Genomic DNA, 23981 nt, shown 5'->3' on the forward strand with positions numbered 1-23981 from the left:
ATGAAGCAAGAGAGAGTGAAAGGTAGAAAGCTTATTTAAATAAATAATGGCTGGGGTGCCTGGGTGGTACAATTGGTTAAGTATCTGACTCTTGGTTTTGGCTCAGGTCTTGGAATTGTGGGATTAAGTCCCCCATCAGGCTCTGCACTTAGCACAGTCTGCTTGAGATTCCCTCTCCCTCTGCCCCTCTCACTCATGCCATCTCTCTCTCTCTAAAATAAATAAATATGTTTAAAAATAATAAAGAAATAATGTCTGGAAACTTCCCAAATCTTGGGAGAGATGTGGACAGACAGGTTCATGAAACTCAAAGATTCCTAAATAGGATGAACCTGAAGAAGACTTCACAAAGATGCATTAAAATCAATTCATCAGGGGTGCCTGGGCGGCTCAGTGGTTGAGCGTCTGCCTTTGGCTCAGGGCATGATCCCACAGTCCCCGGATTGAGTTCCACATCGGGCTTCCTGCATGGAGCCTGCTTCTCCTTCTGTCTATGTCTCTGCCTCTCCCTCTGTGTGTGTGTCTCATGAATAAATAAATAAAATCTTAAAAAATATATTATTTAAAAAAATAAAATCAATTCATCAAAAAGACAGAGAGAACTTTGAAAGTAGTAAGAGGAAGGCCAAACATCACATACAAGGAAATCCTAATTAGACTATTAGCAAATTAATCAACAGAAACCTTGAGGACATGAGATGGTGAAATGATTTATGCAAGGTGCTGAGAGAAGGAAACTGGCAACCAAGAATGCTTTACTTGGCAAGGCTATCCTTCAGAAGGGAAGGAAAGAGAAGGACTTTTCCAGACAAAACTAAGGGAGTTTCATCACCTCTAGACCTGCCTTACAAGAAATGCTATAGGAATTTTATTAAGCTGACATGAAGGGATTCTAATTAGTAACATGAAAATATATGAAAGCATAAACTATCTGGTCAAAGAAACCAAGAGTTGGTCATTTGAAAAGATACACAAAACTGGCAAACCTTTAGGTAGACTAAGAAAAAAGAAAAGATTAATAAAATCAGAGGAGTGCATGGGTGGTTCAGTCAGTTGAGCATCCAACTCTTGATTTTGGCTCAAGTCACAATCTCAAGGCCCTTGGATCAAGCCCCACGTCTGGCTCCATACTCAGTGCAGAGTCTGCTTTTTATTCTTTCTCTCCTACTCCCTCCACCCTTCCTGACTCCCTGCTTGTACTCTCTCTATATATAAAATAAATAAGTAAGTAAGTAAATAAAGTTGGGATGCCTGGGTGGCTCAGTGGTTGAGCGTCTGCCTTCGGCTCAGGGTGGTGATCCCAGAGTTCTGGGATCGAGTCCCACATCGGGCTCCCTGTGAGGAGCATGCTTCTCCTTCTCCCTGTGTCTCTGCCTTCTTTCTGTTTCTCTCATGAATAAATAAATAAAATATTTTTAAAAATAAATAAATAAATAAATAAATAGATACCATCTTTAAAGAAAGCCCTTTAATAAAATTAGAAATTAAGAAGAAATCATAACTGATAGCACAGAAATACAAAGATTCATAAGAGATTACTATGAATGTCAACAAATTTGATAATCTACAAGTATTGGATAAACTCTTATAAACATACAACTTCCTAAGACTGAATCATGAAATATAAAAACAAAAGCTCAGTAATAAGTAAGGAAATTGAACCAGTCATCAAAAACCTCCCAACAAAGAAAAGCCCAGGACCATATAGCTCCACTGTAAATTCTACCAAATACTTTAAAAATTCATACTAATCCTTCTCAAACTCTTTCAACAAATTAGAGAGTAAGAAACACTTCTGGAATGCCTGGGTGGCTCTGGTTGAGCATCTGCCTTTGGCTCAGGTAGGGATCCTGGGGTCCTGGGATCGAGTTCTACATCAGGCTCCCCACAGGGAGCTGCTCCTCCCTCTGCCTATGTCTCTGCTTCTCTGTCTCTCATGAATAAATAAAATCTTAAAAAAAAAACACTTCCAAAATCATTTTATGATTTAGCATTACATTGATAACAAAGTCTGACAAGGACACTCCAAGAAAAGAAAATTACAAGCCAATATCCCTAGGAAACATAGATGCAAAAATCCTCTACAAAATACTAGGCTATCAAATACAACAACACATTACAAGGCTTATTCAACATGATCAAGGGGCTTTATCCCTGGGATGCAAGGATGGTTCAACATATGCAAATCAATAAATGTGGTACACTGAATTAATAAAATGCAAGATAAAAATTATAGGATCATTTCAACAGGTGCAGAAGAGGCATTTGACAAAATCCAACATCCTTTAATGATGAAGTAAAACAAATTAGGTATAGGAAGAATGTACCTAATATAATAAACACCATATATGACACAGCTAATGTTATACTGAATGCAGAAAAGTGACTTCTGCAGAACTATGACACCTGGCAAGAAACTGAGGAGAGCATTAAGGTAAGACATATCTATTTGTCCCCTATTTTATATTCAGTAACTCCCCTACATTATCAGGGTAACTTGCTTAAATTTTCTGGAATCCCAAAATAGCTGTAATTTGAACCCTAGTATTATTTGCATGAAGGTTTCTGAATTTGTGCTTTGAAGCAGATGGCAAAATTAACTCAAAATCTCTGCTGTAGAGACCCCTTTCAAACTCTTAGTCTTGTAAAGAGTTGTTTAAACAGTAGCCCCGTGGGGATCCCTGGGTGGCTCAGCGGTTTAGTGCCTGCTTTTGGCCCAGGGCATGATCCTGGAGTACAGGGATCCAGTCTCACATCAGGCTCCCTGGATGGAGCCTGCTTCTCCCTCTGCCTGTGTCTCTGCTTCTCTCTCTCTCCATGTCTATCATGAATAAATAAATAAAATCTTTTTTAAAAAATTTAACAGTAGGGATCCCTGGGTGGCGCAGCGGTTTGGCGCCTGCCTTTGGCCCAGGGCGCGATCCTGGAGACCCGGGATCGAATCCCACATCGGGCTCCCTGCATGGAGCCTGCTTCTCCCTCTGCCTATGTCTCTGCCTCTCTCTCTCTCTCTGTGTGACTATCATGAATAAATAAATAAAATCTTTAAAAAAAAATTTAACAGTAGTCCTGTAACCTTTTTTTTTTTTTTTTTTTTTTTGTTATTGTGTTGATTCCTTTAGTATATCTTGGATTTCCAATTGGGTGAAATGGTGGACCTTTCTTTCAGCGTTTTTCTCTTTTCTTCCTTCCCTATTTTGTTTTGTTTTTGGTGATGATTTGGGTCTTATTTGTTTTTGTTTGTCACTGGATGAAGTTCAGGGAAGAGAGCATTCTCTCTACCTTGATATTTATGTATTTTTTCCTCCAGAGAGCCTCAAATCAGTGCCATCAGGGACAGGAGACTCTTCTGTGACAACTGGTTACTTTATAGGATTTGGAAATCCTGGACTTAAGTCAGTTTAAACTCATACCTTCGCTGTGCCACAGTGAAGCCATGTGTATTTTCCTCTATACCCTTGAGGGTCAGAATATTGCTGCAGTAGAGGCAGGGCAGCAGCCACAGAGGTATTTAAGGATCCTAGTGAGTCCTTTGGTATTTGGGGTCGGGACTCAGCCTGCATTCTAATGACTGCCTTTTTCCTCTCTTCTCTTTCTCTCTCTTTTTAAAGACTTTATTTATTTATTCATGAGAGACACAGAGACAGAGAGGCAGAGACATAGGCAGAGGGAGAAGCAGGCTCCATGCAGGAAGCCTGATGTGGGATTTGATCCCGGGACCCCGAGATCATGCCCTAAACCAAAGGCAGATGCTCAACCGCTGAGCCACCCAGGCACCCCTCTCTTTCTTTTTTTAAGTGACAGCTGTCTCAGGAGTGACCCCTGGATGTGCCCTTCTCTTATATAGTCTTCTCTCCCACCTCCACCCCCTGGGATATCTCAGGGCCAACCTAGCCTTTATCATTGCTTCATTCGAACACACAGATAAATCCCTGCAAACACATCAACCCAGGACCACTGTAAGGAGGGCCCCAATCCCATCCTCCTGCTCTGAAGGCCTAGGAATCCTAGACCTACCACCCCTGGTCAGTTGAATCTAGAACTTAGGCTTGATAGGCTCACCAAAACAGGGCAGCACAGCACACAGCATGAGCTCCTGAGGCCCCGGCAGCCCATAGTGCATGCCACCATCAGGTAGCAGAGCAGGTGAGCAAGTCAGAGTAAGAGAAGACAGACCTTGGGTGGTAGCTTTGTTTGGATATGCTGCTCACGACCAAGTGTTATGGTCACCGCAGATATGTGGTTCCTGTGTTAAGACTCATGCCCCTCCTCCCTGCCCCCAAAACACACATGCACATCAAGAGGGTAAGAAAAGGCTAGACTCACATAATTGAGATCTAGGGGAGGGGAGGCCAGTCTCTCAAGCAGCTCTGAAATGTGTTTCAAAAAGCAAGGAAAGGAGCTCATCATGGGTTTTTACTGTGGCTGGGGATTAAAGAAAAAAAAATTCAATGACACTTGTCAAAGACAGTAGAGCAGATTTTTTAAAGATTTTATTTATTTATTCATGAGAGACACACACAGAAAGAGAGAGAGGGAGAGGCAGAGACACAGGCAGAGGGAGAAGCAGGCTCCATGCAGGGAGCCCAACGTGGGACTCAATCCCAGGTCTCCAGGATCAGGCCCTGGGCTAAAGGTGGCACTAAACCACTGAGCCACCAGGGCTGCCCCAGTAGAGCAGATTTTATTCAGAACCACTGTGACAGGTATAGAGACAATGGCAATGAGATTTCACAATGGGTGAGAAAGAGCTGGGGCTCAATTCTGAATACAGCATGGGCAAGTGGGAGTTTATGGCCAGAGAATAGGGTGGAGGTCAGTGAAAAGAGAATTACCAAGAGAAAAATCAGGGTAAGCTGGTTCTGGCTAAAATGACCTAACAGGACTCTTACTCAAGACAGGCCAGGTGGTGGGGGGAGGAACATGATCAAATATCAAAAGTGTAGATATGGAGGGGATGGGGGTGATTCTGGTTCAACTGACTTAGCAGGATTCTTGCTAAAACTGGATTTTTCAAGAAGCTACCCAGACAGATTTACGAGAAGTTTCAGGAGCCTAACTCAAGTTTGGTCAAGCAAAGAATCTTTGTCAGGGGTGGGGCCAGGGAAAGAATTCTGCACACAGGGGCTTGTGTACTTGGAATCTGAAGCCAGTGCCATATAAGGGAGCCTCCAGATTTTCTTGTCTGTTTGTTCAACTGTGGAGATAAGGGAAAGAGGGAGGGGTGAAGAGTAAGCTGTCAACAAACATCAAAAGAGTCTGGCTGCTCATTACAAGGACACACATGGGTAAGAAAAATATGCATTGGAAATGGCTTGGTTTCCATAAAAAGAAACATTAACACTGGCAGGAAGCTCATGAAATGATCAACACTTTATTTGAAGATGGCTGGAGTTACAGCCCCGGAGCAGAGCAGGACATTTGGGCAGTGAGTTTTCATAAGTTAGACTTTCCTTTTTTTTTTTTTTTTTTAAGATTGTTATTTATTTATTCATGGAAGACACACACAGAGAGGCAGAGACACAGGCAGAGGGAGAAGCAGACTCCTCACAAGGAACCCGATGCGGACTCGATCCAGGGTCTCCAGGATCACACCCTGGGCTGAAGGCGGCGCTAAACCACTGAACCACCCGGGCTGCCCCTAGACTTTCTGTCTTACAGATTTACTTCAAATAAACAGAAGTTTGTATATACTGTGTTTTACTATTTAGCAGGCTTTATTTAATTTTAACTCTTGTACATAGGAGACCATTCGAAGATTCAATTCTTTTAAGATTTTATTTATTTGAGAGAGAGAGACAGAGCACAAGGAGGGGGAGGGGCAGAGAGAGAAGAAGAAGTGGACTCCCAGTTGAGCAGGGAGCCTGAGTCGAGGCTTAATCTCAGGACCCTGGGATCATGACCTGAGCTGAAAGCAAATGCTTAACTGACTGAGCCACCCAGGCACCCCTTAATTCATTTTTTAAAGGATTTTATTTATTTGAGGGAGGGGGGTGAGCAGGGGAAGGGGCAGAGGGAGAAGCAGACTCCCTGCTGAGCAGGGATCCTGACATGAGGTTCAATCCTGGGACTCCAGGATCATGACCTGAGCTGAAGGCAGACACTTAACCAACTGAGCCACTCAGGCTCCCCTTTTTATTTTTCAGTAATCTCTACACCTAGTGTAAGGCTCAGCCCCACAACCTTGATTGTAGTGGAGGACAATCAAGAGTCTTGTGCTCCACCAACCGAGCCAACTAAGTGTCCCAGATTTAATTCCTTTAAACACTAACAGTTACAAAAGTGAAAAGCATAGAAAAAGAATATTTTCTTATCTTTTTCTAACTAGAAGGACATGTAGCATCATAGTTTGTCCTTCCCCTAGGTTCAATACTGGGTGTCTTCAGAAATAAGTAGAATCTTCTGATGCAATAGGGTTTGGGTTAAATATATTGGATTTTCAGGATGCCTGGGTGGCTCAGTGGTTGAGTGTCTGCCTTCGGCCCAGGGCATAATCCCAGTGTCCAGGATCGAGTTCCACATCGGATTCCTTGCAGGAAGACTGCTTCTCCCTCTGCCTATGTCTCTGCTTCTGTGTCTCTTATGAATAAATAAATTTAAAAATCTTTTTAAAAATGTACTGGATTTTCAAAGACTTCATTTTTTTAAAAAAATATTTTATTTATTTATTTGAAGTCACTGTGAGAGAGAGCGCACAAGTAGGAGGGAGGGGCAGAGGGAGGAGACTCCCCGCTGAGCAGGGAGCCTGACAGGGGACTCCATCGCAGGACCCCGGGATCATGACCCTAACCAAAGGCAGATCCCTAACCGAATGAGCCACCCAGGTCTCCCCAAAGAATTAATAAGCTATGAGTAGCTTTCCTCACATCAATTAAAATAGGAATTCACATTCTTTACCCTTTTAAATATCTGTGTCCTCTGGGGACACACACATACAAACACTGATGTAGAAATGAAACCATGTACCTGAAAAACTGAAGCACGGTCATCTCAAATCTTGAAGTGCTTTTGCCTAAAAGGAACAAAAATTCTATTTAGTTCCATAGTTTTCTTGCCTTACTGCCATCATGTCTCTCCATCAACTTACATTTTCAAGCCCAAGAAACAAAAAAAGTTATTTCTCCCACAGGGAAAAAAATTATGAAGTACCAGGGTGCCTGAGTGGCTCTGTCAGTTAATCATGTGACTCCTGATTTTAGCCCAGGTCGTGATCTCAGGGTCGTGACACTGAACCCTGTGTCAGGCTCTGTGGTGGACATGGAGCCTGCTTAAGATTCTCTCTCTCTCCCTCTGCACCTCCCCCATCTCCCTCCCTTTCTAAAATAAATAAAAAATTACAAAGTACTAAGGGAAACTAGAACCAAAGGGCTGTAATACTCAATCTGAAAAGGAATCCAGAGAAAAGAAACATAAACATTGGATTCAGCACAGATGATCAGCCTGCTTAGGAAAGCCACATTCAGAGAGTAAAACACACTCTGGTCTCTCCCAGTGGAGACAAAAGCCCTGGAGTTGGTAGATCCCAGTAAAGTGGGGGGTAGGAGGGTGAGGAAAGGACACCTGAGCAGCCATAGGAATGAACCCTGAACTCCCCTCCCTCTCTGAGGCTTCCATTCTCACAAGTGAGGAAACTCTCAGATGGATTCAGTTTTAGGTTGCTACCAGATGAACTCCCAAATTCATGAACCCTAAACCCAGACGCAGAACTCCTGACTTTCACAGACTTTCTCAATACAAATTACCCTGGAGTGCATCTGCAGGTGAAACTTGAAACTGTCTAGACACAGACACAAGGGTATCACAGTTACCTCGAAGGGCCTCATCATCCCTTTGTGCATATGCATCCCCAGCGTTCCAGGCTCTGTAGCTTCTCTTCATACAATGGCTCCTTCTGTGCTGGGTATGAGCAGGAAGGACTTCTGCAGAGGCTCCTCAGGAAGAACCAGCTGGGTTCTTTTTTTTTTTTTTTTTTTTTAAAGATTTTATTTATTTACATATGAGAGACCAGAGAGAGAGAGGCAGAGACACAGGCAGAGGGAGAAGCAGGCTCCATGCAGGGAGCCCGGGACTCCAGGACCACACCCTGGGCTGAAGGCAGGTGCTAAACCGCTGAGCCACCCGGGCTGCCCCCCCCCTTTTTTTTTAAAGATTTATTTATTCTTGAGAGACAGAGAAAGAGAGAGAGAGAGAGAGGCAGAGGGAGAAGCAGGCTCCACGCAGGGAGCCCGATATGGGACTGGATCCTGGGACTCCAGGATCATGCCCTGGGCCGAAGGCAAGCGCTCAACCGCTGAGCCACCCAGGGATCCCTGAACCAGCTAGGTCTTGAAGGTATTTCCCTATGCAGGCTCAATGAGAAACGGGGTGGGGAGCCTACCTTGGGTCTAGTCATAGTCTTCTGCTCCTAGTCCCATAGCTTTGGACTATATTGATATATTTAATGACACAAACCCAGTATTAAATAATCTAGAAAAACCGCACAAATCCAATGTTTATGTAGAAAAGATGGAAGAAGATTGTAAGGCTTTTTTTTTTCCAGCTCAACAAGAAAATCCACAAGTATTTATTACTTTACGAAACAATGAGAGTAGATTATTATTTCCATGGCAAGAAGCTGTCCTATAAACAAACATACTTGAATATTATTTTTTGAAGATTTTATTTATTTATTTATGAGAGACCAAGAGAGAGACAGAGAGGCAGAGACACACAGGCAGAGAGGGAAGCAGGCTCCATACAGGGAGCCGGATGTGGGACTCAATCCCGGGTCTCCAGGATCACTCCATGAGCTGAAGGTGGCGCTAAACCGCTGAGCCACCCAGGCTAGTACTTGAATATTCCAATTGCTGGAATCATATTGGAAACTGCTCCCCTTCGCCCTCACATTAAAAAACAAAACAATACAGACCTTAGAATATTATTACACCTTCTCAGGGGTAAAAATAATGAGAAACAGGAAATTTTAACACATGTATATGATACTAGAATATTTTATTTTTTCTGAAATTCACCTTTTGTGTTTTGGGAATATTTAATACTTTTTCAATCTATCAAGTAAATATATTTTATTTAATTGAAACTGGAAACTAAAAGTGAATGAATTTTATCAAAGTGACAAATCTTGGCATGGGCAGTGCTGGCAGGACAGATCACCCAGGAAACTTTCAAAAGAGGAACCTCCCCCCAAAAGGACTTCCCACAAGATGTCTGTGCCCAGGAAAAGATCGTGGGAGGAGAGTAACAGGATTTCATAAAATGTAGTTACAGGTGGTTATTCTCTGCTTGCTTCTCACGTAAAATATCCAGACAAAAATATAAACATTTAAAATGAGCCGTCCAAAAAAAAAAAAAAAAGCCGTCACTGACTGTGAAAACGCTAAACGATTAAAACACTGTCTGCTAGAATTGCACCAAGGAAGACAAACAGTTGATACTGATGCTCTGAACTGGACAGGGGAAGCTGGCGTCTGGGGACGCGGGGCAGGATCTGGAAACAAGCATTTATTGGCAGTCCCAGGAAAGGATAGGCTTGGGGACAGGGTCGTGGATTTGATCCTCTGCTTCCCAAACATTTGGAACACTCAGGAGAAAACGGGCGCCCCCCAAGAGAATGGAGAGACTGGGGACCCCACAGACCACAGCAGCGCCCACGCACGAACTACAGAGACCGAGTCACGACTGTCCCCTGACGACCCTCCCCGTGGTCACCGTACGTTCCGGGGAGACGCGGCCGCGCACAGGGGTCCTGGCTGCCAGCCCAGCCCCTCCGCCCGTCCTGGCACCCCCGGCCCCGCACACTCACCGCTTCCCAGCTTTTCGGCCCGTGGGCGTCGTCCCTACCGCGCCCGCAGCAGGCGCCTCAATCTGCGCGACTGATGCTCCAGCAGAACCACCTGAGACCGTTACGCGCAGGTGAGATGCGATCGCGAGCGAGGCCCCCGGAGTCCAAGCTGCTGCGGAGCGTCGCCACGCCCACCCGTCCCTGCTCGCCCCTGATTGGACAGCTCGCAGGGACCCGCCCCTCTGCTCCTGAGTGACAACAGGAGGTCTGATTGCTTAGGAGAACCAGTTTCTGCGGGTGGTCGGGAACCTGTCAGCAACTTGGACGTTTGCTTTTTTATTTATTTATTTGTTTGTTTATTTATGTATTTATTTATTTATCATTATTTATTTATTTATATTTATATTTTTATTGTTTTGGACGTTTGCTTTTAGACAAAACTTGGTCCAGGCCCTGGAGGGATAGTGGTGTCTTCCTGCAGGTCCTTCTAAATGTGGGGACACAGGTGTGCGCAGGGAGTTCAAGAGTCCCAATGGAGCGACGTCCTTCTTCAGAGGAAGAGGAGCACCTGACCAGGCCAGACCGGTACTAGAGGGTGCTCTGAGGTTGGCATGAGGCTGAGAAATCACTCATAGACCTGTGACCCTTGTTTACAAATACACTTAAAAATGATCTCACCTGGACACCTGGGTGGCTCAGTGGTTGAGTGTCTGCCTTTGGCTCAAGGTCGTGATCCCGGGGGCCAGGGATGGAGTCCCCCATGGGGCTCCCTGCAGGGAGCCTGCTTCTCCCTCTGCTTATGTCTCTGCCTCTGTATGTGTGTCTCTCATGAATAAGTAAATAAAATCTTAAAAAATAGAACAAAAAAATGATCTCACCCTATGCAATAAAGACTGGATCCCGCTGTTGACAGCGTTTCTACCCATCCCTTATCTACCTGCATGCATGTGGTATTTTAGCTAAAGATTTCCATAGCCTCCCAAGTATTTGAATCTTTTGCTTTAAAATTTATACTTTTGGGATCCCTGGGTGGCGCAGCGGTTTGGCGCCTGCCTTTGGCCCAGGGCCGATCCTGGAGACCTGGGATCGAATCCCACGTCGGGCTCCCGGTGCATGGAGCCTGCTTCTCCCTCTGCCTGTGTCTCTGCCTCTCTCTCTCTGTGACTATCATAAAAAAATAAAATAAAATTTATACTTTTAATTGTGCTAATATACACAAACTATGACATTTCTAGTTTAGGTGTGCAGTTCTGTAGTGATACAATTACGGTGATACTGGGAAATCATGTCAGAACTGGAATAAATGCCTAAATTTTGAGATGGCTCCTGTGTTTCCCAATGTCACTTTCCTTTCTGATTGACATTATCAACTATTTGTTCTCTATGGTGTATTTCAAACAGACTCAATGTTTCAATTGCACAGAACAACAATCTGGAATATCTTATATGACATCCATGTGCCTCTCCCCTAAGTTTATTTCCTGGGCACAAGCATCCAATGGGAAGTCTTTTGGTAGAGTTTCAACTTTGAAAATTTTCTGGGTGATTTGTCTGGTTACCACCCTGGGTTTGTCATTTTAAAAAGATGTACTAATTTATTTCTTTTTCCAATAGGGATAAAATTTATTTAATTAATAGAGCTTGAAGAAAAGTATAAAATATTTCCAAAGAGGTAAAAATGTGGTGAATTTCAGAAAAAAGATATTCTAGTATTACATTCCATTTGTTAAGGATTTTAATTTCACTTTTTCTTGTCCAGAGAGTGTGTTGTAAGTTTTTGAGGCCTATTCTTTAATTCTGGGTGGTTTCAAATCCGCTTAGATTTGCAGGGTGGAAGTATATTCAAGCAGGACTACTTATTTGCAAAACAATGTCTTGCCATGAAAAATAATTTACACCTTTCTTTCCCCCAAAGGAATAGATATTTGGGATTTTCTGGCTGAACTAGTAAATGCGCATTAGTTTCTTTCCTCCTTTCCACATACACTAAATTTGAGTGATTTTGTTCAAACACATGGTTTGTGTTGTTTAAAATATAATGGTGCTCCCAAGCAATTCCAGTGGGGCATAGAGCCCTGTGGTCAATGATCTGAGTCAGGCTATTTGAGTCACTGCTTTCAATTCTACTTCAATTCCCAAAAGTAGAATTGCTAGCTCAGAGAATAACTTGGTTTGTAATTTTTAAAGGAATTGTCGTGTTGTTTTATCATACCATCAACACGATTTTATATTCTCAGCAATAGTGCAACAAGGGTTCCAAAGAGTGTTTTCATTTTCCTGATAAGTGTCCTTTAAGAAAAAAAGTCATTAATTTGATGAAGTCCAAATTTGATGGAGCCCATTCTTTCCCATTCTTGCTCTTGGTGTCAGCTATCAATTCCTTGCCAAATACAAGTCAAGAATTGTTTCCTATGTTTTAGGTAAGTGTTATAATTTACTCTTACATTTAGGTCTTTATCCTTCATCCTGTTAAATTATTGTATGTGGTGTCCTATAAGGATAAAATCTCTTTTTTCTCTTTTTTTCCAAGATTTTATTTGTTTATTTGAGACAGAGAGAGAGAGAGTACACAAGTGGGGGTGGAGAGAGGTAGAGGGAGAACAAGACTCCCCAATAAGCAGGAAGCCCAACACTATGTGGGGGTCAACCACAGGACCCTGAGATCAGGACCTGAGCCAAAAGCAGACGCTTAGCTGACCTGAACCACCCAGACACCCCAAACCTTTCTTTTGCACATGGCTATCTAGTTGGCCTAGCACAAATTTATGAAAATAATATTCTTTTTTTATTTTTTTGAGAGGGAGAGGCAAAGAGGAGAGGCAGATGAAGAAGGAGAGAGAGAATCTTAAGGAGGCTCCATGCCCAAAACAGAGCTCAAAATGGGGCTTGACCTCACCACCCTGAGATCATGACCTGAGCCGAAATCAAGAGTCAGACACTTGGGCAGCCTGGGTGGCTCAGCGGTTGAGCACTGCCTTCAGTCCAAGGCCTGATCCTGGAGACCCGGGATCGAGTCCCACTTCGGGCTCCCTGCATGGAGCCTGCTTCTCCCTCTGCCTGTGTCTGTTCCTCTCTCTCTCTCTCTCATGAATAAATAAATAAAATCTTTAAAAAAAAAAAAACAGTGAGTTGTACAAATTAAAGGGATCCATTGTATAGTATGTGAATTGGATCCAATAAAGTTGTTCAACTCTTCAACAAATGGTTTTGGGAAACCCGGACAGTCACATGCAAAAGAATGAAACTGGACCATTTTCTTTCACCATACACAAAAATAAACTCACAATGGATTAAAGACCTAAATGTGAGACCTGAAACTATAAGAATCCTTGGAGAATGCACAGACAGTAATCTCTCTGACTTTGGCCATATCAATATTTTTCTAGATATGTCTCCTGAGGCAAGGGAAATAAAGGCAAAAAAAGAAACTATTGGGACTACATCAAAATAAAAAGTTTCTGCCCAGTGAAGGATGTAATCAACAAAACTAAAAGGCAACTTACTGAATGGGAGAAGATATTTGCCAACAACATATCTGATAAAGGGTTAGTATCCAAAATACATAAAGAATTGATACAACTCAATACCCAAAAAACAAATAATCCAACTAAAAAATGGACAGAAGACATAAACAGACATTTCTCCAAAGAAGCCATCCAGATGGCCAGCAGACACATGAAAAGATGCTCAACATCACTCATCATCAAAGAAATGTGAATCAAAACTACAACAAGGTATCACCTCACACCTGTCAGAATGACTAAGACCAACAACACAAGAAACAACAGGTATTGGTGAGGATGTGGAGAAAAAGAAATCCTCTTGCACTGTTGGTGGGAATGCAAACTGGTGCAGCCACTCTGGAAAACAGTATAGAGGTTCCTCAAAAATTAAAAAGAGAACTATCCTACAATCCAGGAATCACACTACTGGATATTTACCCCCCAAATACAAAAACACTAATTCAAAGGAGTACATGCACCTCTATGTTTATGCAGCATTCTCTACAATAGTGAAACTATGGAAGCAGTCCAAGTGTCTGTAGTTAGACAAATTGATAAGAAGTGATATATATGTATATATATATATATATATATATGAACATTACTCAGCTATAAAAAGAATGAAATCTTGCCATTTGCAACAACATAGATGGAGCAAGAGAGTATAATGCTAAGCGAAATTATAAAAAGACAAATACGGTATGATTTCATTCATACATGGAATTTAAGAAACAAAACAACCAAAAGGGGCAGCCCAGGTGGCTCGGTGGTTAAGCATCTACCTTCGGCCCAGGGCGTGATCCTGGAGACCCAGGATCGAGTCCCACGTGGGGCTCCCTGCATGGAGCCTGCTTCTCCCTCTGCCTGTGTCTCTGCCTCTCTCTTTCTCTGTGTCTCTCATGAATAAATAAATAAACAAACAAATAAATAAATAAATCTAATATTAAAAAAAAAACAAAGGAAAAAAAGACAAACCAAGAAACAGACTATTGGGGCACCTGGGTGGCTCAGTAGATGAGAGTCCGCCTTTGGCTCAGATTGTGATTCCAGGGTCCTAGGATCAAGTCCTGCATCAGGCTCCCTGCAGCGAGTCTGCTTCTCTCTCTGCCTATGTCTCTGCCTCTCTCTGTCTGTGTCTCTCATGAATAAGTAAATAAAATCTTAAAAAAAAAAAACCGAACCAGACTCTTAAGATTAAGAACAAATTGATAGTTACCAGAGGGGAGTAGGTGGGGGTATGGGGGAAGTAGGGAATGGGGATAAAAGAGTACATTTATCATGATGAAAAATAAAATGATTTTTTAAAAAATGCTTCCCCAAAGTTGTTCAAATAAGTGGATAAATGCATTAAGAGTTTTGCAAACCAATCTCTTAAGGATATTAATACTGGGATCCCTGGGTGGCGCAGCGGTTTGGTGCCTGCCTTTGGCCCAGGGCGCGATCATGGAGACTCGGGATCGAATCCCACGTCGGGCTCCCGGTGCATGGAGCCTGCTTCTCTCTCTGCCTCTCTCTCTCTCTCTCTCTCTCTCTGTGACTATCATGAAAAAAAAAAAAAAAAGGATATTAATACTTTCCAAGTACACTTTCCAAGAACATCCTATACTCACGTAACCTTTTCTTGTTTCTTGTTACATCAGCCCAAACAGTAATCAAATTACCTTACAGGTATTATAGCCTTTTATATAGCACAGTTCTTTAAGGATACATTCAAACAATCATCTGAAATAAAGTTCCTTTCAGCATAAAACGTATACCTGAGAATACTCAGGTGTAGGTGACTAAACACCCTACAACTTACGGTCTTGGAAGAGTCCGTTACTCAGCTGGGACTAGGGTTCCAACTTTCCACCACAGCTGAGTGCTTGGAAGGCAACAGGGTTTTTAAACTCTGAAATAAGTAAGGATGGGGATCAAAATGGAGCCAGGTGACTCAAGGGTGTGTATTTGTAAAGGGTCACAGTTCCAGAGTTGGCCCCTCAGCGTTACCCTCCAACGTAAAGGTCCCTGGAGACCACGAGTTCCCCACCGGTGCTCCCCAGACACCAAACCTCTGGCCTGCCGTCACTCCCCAGGGAGAGGGGGCGGGCCTTGCAAGCTGCCCAATCAGAGGAGACGTCAGGGCAGGTGGGTGGGGCGACGCTCCGCAGGCGCACCGCAGGAGGCCTCTGGCTCCCGCCATTGTTGGCATAGCGGGTTACCTGCGCTCCAAACTTCCGCGTCGCTCTTCCTCTGATTCTACCTGACTGAGACCTGTACTTTCCCCAGAAATCGCAGGTGGAACGCTGGGAGACCCAGGAAAGCTAGAAATGGTGAGTGTGCAGGCCCGGGCTTCCAGAGAGGGGGGCGGAGTGCTGTTTGGAACCGGCCGGAGGCGGCCGTGGCGCGATCTCGCTTCCCCGCGGACAACTCTGAAGTCTGGGACTCCAGTGCGTCGGGGGCGCCTCTCGGACCTCAGGCCCCGCCGGCGCGCGGCGCGGGGGCGGGGCGGGCAGCTGGCATTCCAGAGTCCTGTCGCGTCCCTGCGCGCGGCAACTTCGGCCCTCGAGTCTGGACCGACAGCTCTGCGCCCGCAGCTCCGTGACTCCCCAGGCTATGCAGTGGTGACCCCAAGTGACAGGGGACGATCGCGACTGGCCCTCCGGAGTTCGTGCGCGGAAGGTGCATGGTCTGTGAGGTCTCCAGTCCTTCCTTTCTCTTCAGAGGGGACCGTTTTCTTCTGAGTGTTCCAGAATTGTGGAAAACGGTGAAATCCACGGTCCTGTCGCGCGCAGCTCTCCCTGGGACTGGCAGTCGTTGAGGCAATTTCCATATCCCTCCTGGCCCACTTCCCGTCTCCAATTCACAGCGTCACAATGAACTGTTCGTCCTTCATGATGCATTTCAAGCAGACCCAGTATTTCAGTTATTTATCATCCCCCCTTCCCCTGGTTTTAATGGATGTCGCTTTTATTTTATTTTTTTTTAATTTTTTTTAATTTATTTATGGTAGTCACACAGAGAGAGAGAGAGAGGCAGAGACATAGGCAGAGGGAGAAGCAGGCTCCATGCACCGGGAGCCCGATGTGGGATTCGATCCCGGGTCTCCAGGATCGCGCCCTGGGCCAAAGGCAGGCGCTAAACCGCTGCGCCACCCAGGGATCCCCTGGATGTCGCTTTTAAATGCGTTTAGTTTGTATTCCTAGATATTTTACGGAAGGGAAAAGTAGGGAATAACCCCCTGGAACAACGCAGTACGAAGTCCTTGTGCCCCTCCTCCCAGGATTTTTTCCTGGGCACAGACATCCTATGGGAAGCCCTTTGGGTGGAAATTCCTCTTTGAAACTTTCCTGGGTGATCTCCCCTGTCAGCACGACCACTCCTCTGGTTTGTCACATTTAAAAGATTTATTCAATTAATTTTAGTCTTAAAATTTTCAATGAATAAAAATTTATTTAATCCATACAACGTGAGGGGCCCCTGGGTGGCTCTGGTTGAGCGTCTGCCTTTGGCTCAGGCTGTAACTGGCGTCCTGGGATCGAGTCCTGGGACAGGGAGTCTGTTTCTCCCTCTACCTATGTCTGCCCCTCTCTGTGTCTCTCATGAATAGATAAAAATCTTTTAAAAATCCATACAAAAAAATAAAAAATAAAAAATAAAAATCCATACAACGTGAAAGACAGTGTAAAATATTTCCAAAGAGTCAAGAAAGGAGTGAATTTCGAAAGAAAAAAAAAAATTCTATCATTACCCTGCCAGTATTATTATTATTCCCTCTCTTATGTGTGTTACTAATATTCTGAGGTCTGTTCGTTTATTTATTTATTTATTTATTTATTTATTTATTTATTTATAGGTCTGTTCTTTAATTTGGGATGAGTTCAAATGGATTTCCAAGGCGTAGACTTGGAGACTTCTAGTGTTCAGCTATGATTACTAGCTTATTTTATTTATTTATTTTTTTAAAGATTTTATTTATTTATTCATGAGAGACACACAGAGAGAGAGAGAGGCAGAGACACAGGTAGAGGGAGAAGCGCAGGGAGCCTGACACGGGACTCGATCCCGGGACTCCAGGATCACACCCCTGGCCAAAGGCAGGCGCCAAACCGCTGTGCCACCCAGGGATCCCCTGATTACTAGTTTATAAAACAGTTTGTTCTCATGTTAATAATTAATGTCCTATTTATTTTTGTGAACGCAATCCATATTTGTGAGGTTTCTTTTTTTTTTTTTTTTATTTATGATAGTCACAGAGAGAGAGAGAGAGAGAGAGAGGCAGAGACACAGACAGAGGGAGAAGCAGGCTCCATGCACTGGGAGCCTGATGTGGGATTCGATCCCGGGTCTCCAGGATCGCGCCCTGGGCCAAAGGCAGGCGCCAAACCGCTGCGCCACCCAGGGATCCCTCTTTTTTTTTTTTTTAAAGATTTTATTTATTTATTTGACAGCACAAGTAGGGAGAGCAGGAGAGAGAGAAGCAGGCTCTTCACTGAGCAGGCAGCCCAACACGGGGCTCGATCCCTGGACCCTGGGATCATGACTTAAGCTGAAGGCAGATGCTTAACCAATGAGCCACCCAGAAGCCCCACTTGTGAGTTTTCTTGTTGAGCCAGTAAAGTGCCTTAATTTTTTCCCTTCCTTTCCACATAAACACTGGATGTGAGGCATTCAATTAAGTTTTCTTCAGGTCACTTTTCATTTTTGGATCAGTTAGTGCACGTGCATGACCCTAGAGAACACTGACATTCAACAGGCTAAAGCAATTGAATCCCTATTTTAATTGATGTGAGGAAAACGGCCCAAAGCTTGTATAAATATTTGAAAATCCAGTGCATGTAAGGAGCTAAACTCAAACCCCTACTGTATTGTAATATGGTACTTATTCCTGGAAAATACCCTGTGTGTGATATAGGAGAAGGACAAACTGATGTCCCATGTCCTGCTAGTTGAACATTTGAAAATTTTCTTTCTTTTCTTTTTTTTTTTTTAAAGATTTTATTTATTAATGAGAGACACAGAGAGAGAGAGGCAGAGACACAGGCAGAGGGAGAAACAAGCTCCATGCAGGAAGCCTGATGCGGCACTTGATCCCGGGTCTCCAGGATCACACCCCGGGCTGAAGGTGGCACTAAACTGCTAAGCCATCCGGGCTGCCCATGAAAATTTTCATGAGCCATACAAATGCTTTACACTTTTGTAATTTTAGTGTTTAAAGGAATTACAACTTAAAATGGTTTCCTGTGTACAGTTAAAATGAAATCAAGACTGTTAAATAGTATAATATATGTAAATTTATATATTTTAAAGATGTTATTTATTTATTCCAGAGGGAGAGAGAGAAGGAGCAGAGGGAGAGGGACAAGCAAACTCCACGCTGAGCATGGAGCCCAACATGGAGCTCCATCCTAGGACACTGAGACTATAACCTGAGCTGAAACCAAGAGTTGGACGCTTTATTGACTGAGCCACCCAGGGTCCCAAATTTATATGTTTTTAAAGTAAATTTGTGGGACGCCTGGGTGGCTCAGCAGCTGAGGGTCTGCACTTGGCTCAGGGCCTGATCCCAGATATCTGGGATCCAGTCCCACATCCGGCTCCTTGCATGGAGCTTGCTTCTCCTCCCTCTGCCTCTCTTTCTCCCTCTCCTCTCTCTGCCTCTCTTTCTGTGTCTCTCATGAATAAATAAATAAAATTAAAAAAAATAAATTTGTAAGATAGGGAGCATAACTTAAGAAAATCACCATAAACTTATCCTAGTTCCTTCCAGCACCGTTAAACCCAGCCACCCCCAAATACATAATTTTCATCATTTCCTGAGCCTCCTGTATCCAACAAGTAATTGCGAGTGCATATTATTCTTACTGATATTTGCCCTTGTAATGAGCAGTCAGATTTGCATTTTAGGGTGTTTTGAGTGCTGACAGCTTAAGCCTCACCTCCCCACTCTGCCCCCCACCCCTTGTGCTCCCAGCTGGACATGCCCATGAGAAAGCCTGGGTGGTCTTTCCTCTAGAGCAGGCAGGAGATTCCAACCAGGAAAGCTCCTGTCTGTGTGCAGAACTCTTGCCCCCGCCCCACTCCCCAACTCCGATGAACTTCTTACCCAGCCAGGCTCTTCATTCTTTTGAAGCCATTTCGGAGCTGCCTGAGAGGCACCCTTGTCTTGAGACTTCTGACATGAGTCCTGAGCCTTTTCCTACTGTCTGGGTGTCTGGGTGTTGTTGGAAGCTACATAGCCATCCCACTTAACTTATGAACCACTTCTCAGCAGGTGGCCATAACAGTTGACACCATGAGCAGCATGTATACATGTGGCCACCATTCCATGGATCTGTTCTTCTTGCTTTAAGTTGCTCACCTGGTTTTCTGACTGACGGTGGCATATACTGCTGGGTGCTAGGGAGCTCGTACTGTGCCCTGTGCTGCCCTCTGTTACATTGGTGACCCAGCAAGCCTCAGTTTTATTATTTTTTAATTATTTTTTAAGGTTTATTTATTTATGATAGACATAGAGAGAGAGAGAGAGGCAGAGACACAGGAGGAGGGAGATGCAGGCTCCATGCCGGGAGCCTGACATGGGACTCGATTCCGGGACTCCAGGATCACCCCCTGGGCCAAAGGCAGGTGCCAAACCGCTGAGCCACCCAGGGATCCGCAAGCCTCAGTTTTAGATGGGACCAACCAAAGTTGGCAGTTGTGAGAATTTCTAGGGTTTGGGAACAGAACTGTTGGAATGCGGCCCTCCTTAAAAGTGGTTCCTGCATTGATGTCTTTGTTGGTTTCTTTATTCTTTTTTTTTTTTTTCTTTGTTGGTTTTTGTCTCTGTGAAGCTGTGACAGAGGCTGGGTTGGCCCCTTATGCCCTGTGGAAAGAGGTGGCCTCATTCAAAGGTTACTCTTGTGAAAACAGACATTTAAAAAGAAAAAGAAGAGAGAAAGGGTGAAAGACAGCCAATAAGTGGTGGGCTGTGTCCACACTCCAAACACCAGATAGTTGAATGGAATCTTCGAGTACCTCTGTTGGTCCTACCCCTGCCTCTTCTTCAAGAAGTAGGCAGAAGACTGTGGAGTTTTGGGAACACATCCGTGGCACTCTGTGGCACAGCAAAGGGATTAGTTCAAAGCTGACTTAATCTTGTCCTTTAAAAAAAAAAAAAAAATCTTGTCCTTAAATCTGTTAAAGCAGCCAGTTAGCATGGGAAAGGCTCCTAACCCTGATGGCCCTGATTTAAGACTCTCAGGAGGAAACCATTTATAAATATTAGGGTAGAGAGGCACCGCCATCTGCCAAAGTATATCCAGGGACAAAGAGAAGAGGGATCCTCAAAGAAGAGACTAATAGATAAAATACTGAAACAAAAGACCACAACAACCAAATTGGAAATCAAAATGTACAAAAATAATTTATACATCAGGTAAGAATGTACTGGTTGGCTTTTCAGCCTTTGCAACATAACTTCTTCTTTTTTTTTTTTTATGATAGTCACACAGAGAGGGAGAGAGGCAGACTCCATGCACCGGGAGCCTGATGTGGGATTCGATCCCGGGTCTCCAGGATCGCACCCTGGGCCAAAGGCAGGCGCTAAACCGCTGCGCCACCCAGGGATCCCTGCAACATAACTTCTGAATTAGTTTTGCTATCTGATGTAATGCACTAACTCAGAAACCATTAAGCAATCAGTCAATACAAGGTCTCAAGTTATAGTTATACCTGGGATCCCACTATATTTAAGCAGGGTACCCATGATCGTTCTTGGTGGTTGCTGAATAGGATATAGAGGACAAACAGCACACCTGTTTCTTCTTGACCATCAGAACTATGGTCCTGCAGAAATCCTCCATGGTCATAGCACTGGTTGTCCTAAAATAACCTGTAGTGATCTAAGAAGCTCTGAACCAATAGTTCATAAATGAAAATTAAATAAGGTCCTTGCACTCACAAATTGTCTTCACAAGATGAGACCTCTTGGACTGTACCCTCTAAGTAGAATAGTTCATATGGCCCAGTGTAAATTGCATAGGCCCTTAAAGGATTGAAACCACACACAAGACCTGTTTAGTGAAGAGTTGATTATTCCTAGTGCTTCTCCTTTGAACAGCCAAATTTGACTTATTCTTATTCTGGAACGAATGAATGACACCTCACAGTGGATTACCACAACTGTGTAACTGTAATGGTGGTCAAACTGAATGGATATCTATTCTTAGTCCCCAACTTTGTGGAAATTATTGATTCACCCAATCAACAGATGGCTAAATATCCTGCTGTCACAGATTGGGGGGGTCTGTTCTTTTCTATGCTTATTTCAACAGCCTCACAACTGCAGTTGCCTTCATCTTGAAGGGACACAGTACAGGTTTACTGGGTTATCCTCATGGATCTTCAACAGTATTGCCCTCCCACACAATTATTGAAGGCAAAGATCTGAACCACATCCTGGTTTCTCCAAGAACACAGGTGCCACATTACATTAATGAGCTCCTCCTCTAAGGACACGCTAGAGAAGCAAACACTGAGAAAAGGAGCTAGCAAAATGTGGATGGGGCATTGTCATACATAAAATGTGAGGCCTGATCAACCTTGTTATTTTACTGGAAATTATTTGGTAATCTGACACCCACTCCCTTTCTAGCATCATGAGGAAATAGCTGTTCTTCCTATTGGCACCCACAACATCTACTATGTTTTTTTGTTGTTCCAGAGATAACATATTTCTTATTTACAAATTATGTGAGCCCATTTATGCTGTTAATTACAAATGGGCACCCTTACCTCAGAAGGCTGGAGATTTGTGAAACTGCCATTGAACTGGCACTCCTGGTAGTACTCACAGAGACTTCACTTAGATGCTTCATTGACCTCCTTTCATGCCTCTTGGAGTTACCCATGATGACCTTAAAAAAGGTTGCTCTTGGGCAGCCTGGGTGGCTCAGCGGTTTAGCTGCCTTCAGCCCAGGGCCTGATCCTGGAGACCTTGGATCAAGTCCCATGTCAGGCTCCCTGCATGAAGCCTGCTTCTCCCCTCTGCCTGTGTCTCTGCCTCTCTCTGTGTGTCTCTCATGAATAAATAAATAAAATCTTTTTTTTTTTTTTTTTTTTTTTAAAGGCTGCTCTTTGACCACCTTGAGACATGAGGAAAACGTTGGCCCTCTGGGATAGTCACCTACAGGAGGGCATGGCCCACCCTCTCCTCAGTCTCTTGCAAGATGCCACGGTGCTAGAGGAAGTCCCCCCTTATCCAGACCCCTGGGCTCCCTGGGGAGCTCCATAGAGAAAAGCAATGGGAGTTCATAGACTTTAGGTATGACATCACCACATTCATACATAGTAGAGCATAGGCAGAATTGCTGCTTCTTATGTCTGAATTGGGATCTAACCAGAGGGTCATCACAACTGACCATACATCAAGCAGTCATCTTAGCGCCAGGCAACAATCAAGACCATCTTCATCTGTTCACTAGTCTGAGTGATTCTCTGAGTTGCCCTACTAGGGTGACAGAACTCAAGGAATCCTATGCCCCCATTACTCCCAATATAAATCAAAGTAACATTTGTTTCTGTATATTTTAAGGCCAGAGTACAAGGCCTTGCCAGGACACTATATATAATCTATGTCTGAGTCCACATGTTATTGATAGTAACAAAAGCACTCATTTCTCAAAGTACACTCTTCTGGACACTCTAACAAGGCACTCATTCAAGGCATAACAAGGAGAAACAAGGAAGTTTCTCCTCTCAAGTCTCAGGGTGCAGACTCCATAAAGCACCATAATGGCTTACAGAAATAAGTTGAAATACATTGAATAAAGATGGTCTGTGCCTGTCATGGGTCAGTTATCAGGTGTGAATATTAATGTGTCTGTCTTTTTCTAATAGAGTTTTTGTTTTTGAGAGCAGTTAGGTTTACAGAAAACTTAATCAGAAAGTACAGAGACTTCCCATATGACCCCTTTTCCTGGACAGTTCTATATTTTATAACTTGTAATACATTTCTTACGTTTGTTGAACCAACTTTGATGCGTTAAAGTCTATGAAGTCCACTCTATGTTATATGATCTCAGATCTTCAACTAATGTGAAATGACGTGTTTCCGTCATTTTTGTATCAGAATACTTTCACTGTCCTGAAAATATCCTCTTCTCTACCTAGTCATTCACTCCTTCCTCCCATCCCAAAACCTGGTAACCAAAGGTCTTTTGAAGCCTTTTAATTTTCTCTTTTCTGGGATGTCATATGCTTGGAATCATGCAGTATGTAGCTTTGTCAAATTGTCTTCTTTCACTTAGAATATGATTTTAAAATGTCATCATGTCTTTTGGCTTGACAGCCTCATTTCTTTCATCACTTTAAAGTATTTAATCCAGGGCAGCCCCGGTGGCGCAGCGGTTTAGCGCCGCCTGCAGCTCAGGGTGTGATCCTGGAGACCCGGGATTGAGTCCCATGTCAGGCTCCCTGCATGGAGCCTGCTTCTCCCTCTGCCTGTGTCTCTCTGCCTCTCTCTCTCTCTCTCTCTCTCTCTCTGTGTCTCTCATGAATAAATAAATAAAATCTTAAAAATAAATAAATAAAAAAAATAAAGTATTTCATCCAGTGGATATACCAGTGGTACTTTCAGTATCAGTTCGCCTATTGAAATTATCTTGGTTCCCTGTAAGTCATGACAAGTGTGCATAAAGCTCCTATAAACATTCATGTGTAGGATTTTTATGAAAATT

General features: G+C 43.6%; 2 protein-coding genes across 14 annotated transcripts in view; one reads left to right on the forward strand and one right to left on the reverse strand.

The window, feature by feature from the left end:
• Nucleotides 1-9968, reverse strand: part of LOC144290497 (uncharacterized) — a 47444-nt gene extending 37476 nt beyond the window's left edge. Inside the window, exons 1-3 of one of the 3 annotated variants that reach the window (XM_077859792.1) lie at nucleotides 9803-9968; nucleotides 6967-7012; nucleotides 4327-4425 (exon numbers count right to left, since the gene is read on the reverse strand). In XM_077859792.1, the coding sequence (XP_077715918.1) occupies nucleotides 4327-4410 (84 nt within the window). In that variant the 5' untranslated portion in view covers nucleotides 4411-4425; nucleotides 6967-7012; nucleotides 9803-9968. Of the gene's footprint in view, nucleotides 1-4326; nucleotides 4426-6966; nucleotides 7013-7808; nucleotides 7956-9802 lie in introns of those variants that run through there. The other 2 variants (XM_077859800.1, XM_077859802.1) reach the window with 2 other exon arrangements.
• Nucleotides 1-23981, forward strand: part of LOC144290500 (uncharacterized) — a 41038-nt gene that overhangs the window by 8446 nt on the left and 8611 nt on the right. For 2 of the 11 annotated variants that reach the window (XM_077859809.1, XM_077859807.1), the window contains exons 2-3: nucleotides 2251-2434; nucleotides 15553-15596. The exons of 3 other annotated variants lie outside the window; for them this stretch is intronic. In XM_077859809.1, the coding sequence (XP_077715935.1) occupies nucleotides 15594-15596 (3 nt within the window). In that variant the 5' untranslated portion in view covers nucleotides 2251-2434; nucleotides 15553-15593. 6 more of the 11 variants (XR_013358116.1, XM_077859811.1, XM_077859812.1 and 3 more) reach the window with 6 other exon arrangements.

This window comes from Canis aureus, chromosome 19 (genome assembly GCF_053574225.1).
Source record: "Canis aureus isolate CA01 chromosome 19, VMU_Caureus_v.1.0, whole genome shotgun sequence".
Classification (NCBI taxonomy): Eukaryota; Metazoa; Chordata; class Mammalia; order Carnivora; family Canidae; genus Canis; species Canis aureus.